Genomic DNA, 626 nt, shown 5'->3' on the forward strand with positions numbered 1-626 from the left:
TACAGCACATCTGGCGCGTCCCCTCAGTCCTCTGGGGCAGTGCCCCGCGGAGGCCGGCGGCGCCGGGGAAGAGCCAGAGCTGCGGGCCCTGAGGCTCCGCGGAACGCCTGGGCGCTGCGGTTCGCGGCGCGGGAGCCGGCCGGGGAGCCGAGCGTGCGCCGCCCCGCGCCCCCCTTCGTGGTCTCCGCTCCATCACCCCTTTCCCGGGTTCCACGGCCGCGCCTCGGCTCTCCAGACCTCGTGGGAAATGGAGCGCGCGAGGAATCCGTCCCCGCCGTCGCCAGGCGCAGCCGGAGCTGGCGGACTGCGCGGCGGCGTCGAGGAACTATCGCCGCCTCTGCCCCGCCCCCGCTCAGAAGCTGGGCTCCCCACGTGCTGCTTGGGGGCGGAGCCGGCAGCTCCAGTAGGAAACGAAACCCACTGTCTTGCTCGTAAGGGGGAGGAAGTGAATTGGAAATGGAAAGGGAAAATCGGAAGCGTCAGAAATGGTTTGGAAGGCAGCCAGAGTAAACAGGGCGCTGGCACGTTACAAGGTGGGTGGGCAATGCTGTGGCGGTGTCCCCGGGCGAGCTGTGGCCACCTGACCTCCTAGACTAAGTGGCTTTGGAAGAAAGACTGCAGTTCCA

At 68.1% G+C, this 626-nt stretch overlaps 1 protein-coding gene across 1 annotated transcript in view; it reads right to left on the reverse strand.

Annotated features, from left to right (window-relative positions):
• Positions 1–328, reverse strand: part of HERC5 (HECT and RLD domain containing E3 ubiquitin protein ligase 5) — a 42,037-nt gene extending 41,709 nt beyond the window's left edge. Inside the window, exon 1 of the mRNA XM_029951551.1 lies at positions 4–328. Within this exon, the coding sequence (XP_029807411.1) occupies positions 4–193 (190 nt within the window). The 5' untranslated portion in view covers positions 194–328. The remainder of the gene's footprint in view (positions 1–3) is intronic.
• Between the last annotated feature and the right edge of the window lie 298 nt (positions 329–626).

The sequence above is a fragment of the Suricata suricatta genome, chromosome 1 (genome assembly GCF_006229205.1).
Source record: "Suricata suricatta isolate VVHF042 chromosome 1, meerkat_22Aug2017_6uvM2_HiC, whole genome shotgun sequence".
Classification (NCBI taxonomy): domain Eukaryota; kingdom Metazoa; phylum Chordata; class Mammalia; order Carnivora; family Herpestidae; genus Suricata; species Suricata suricatta.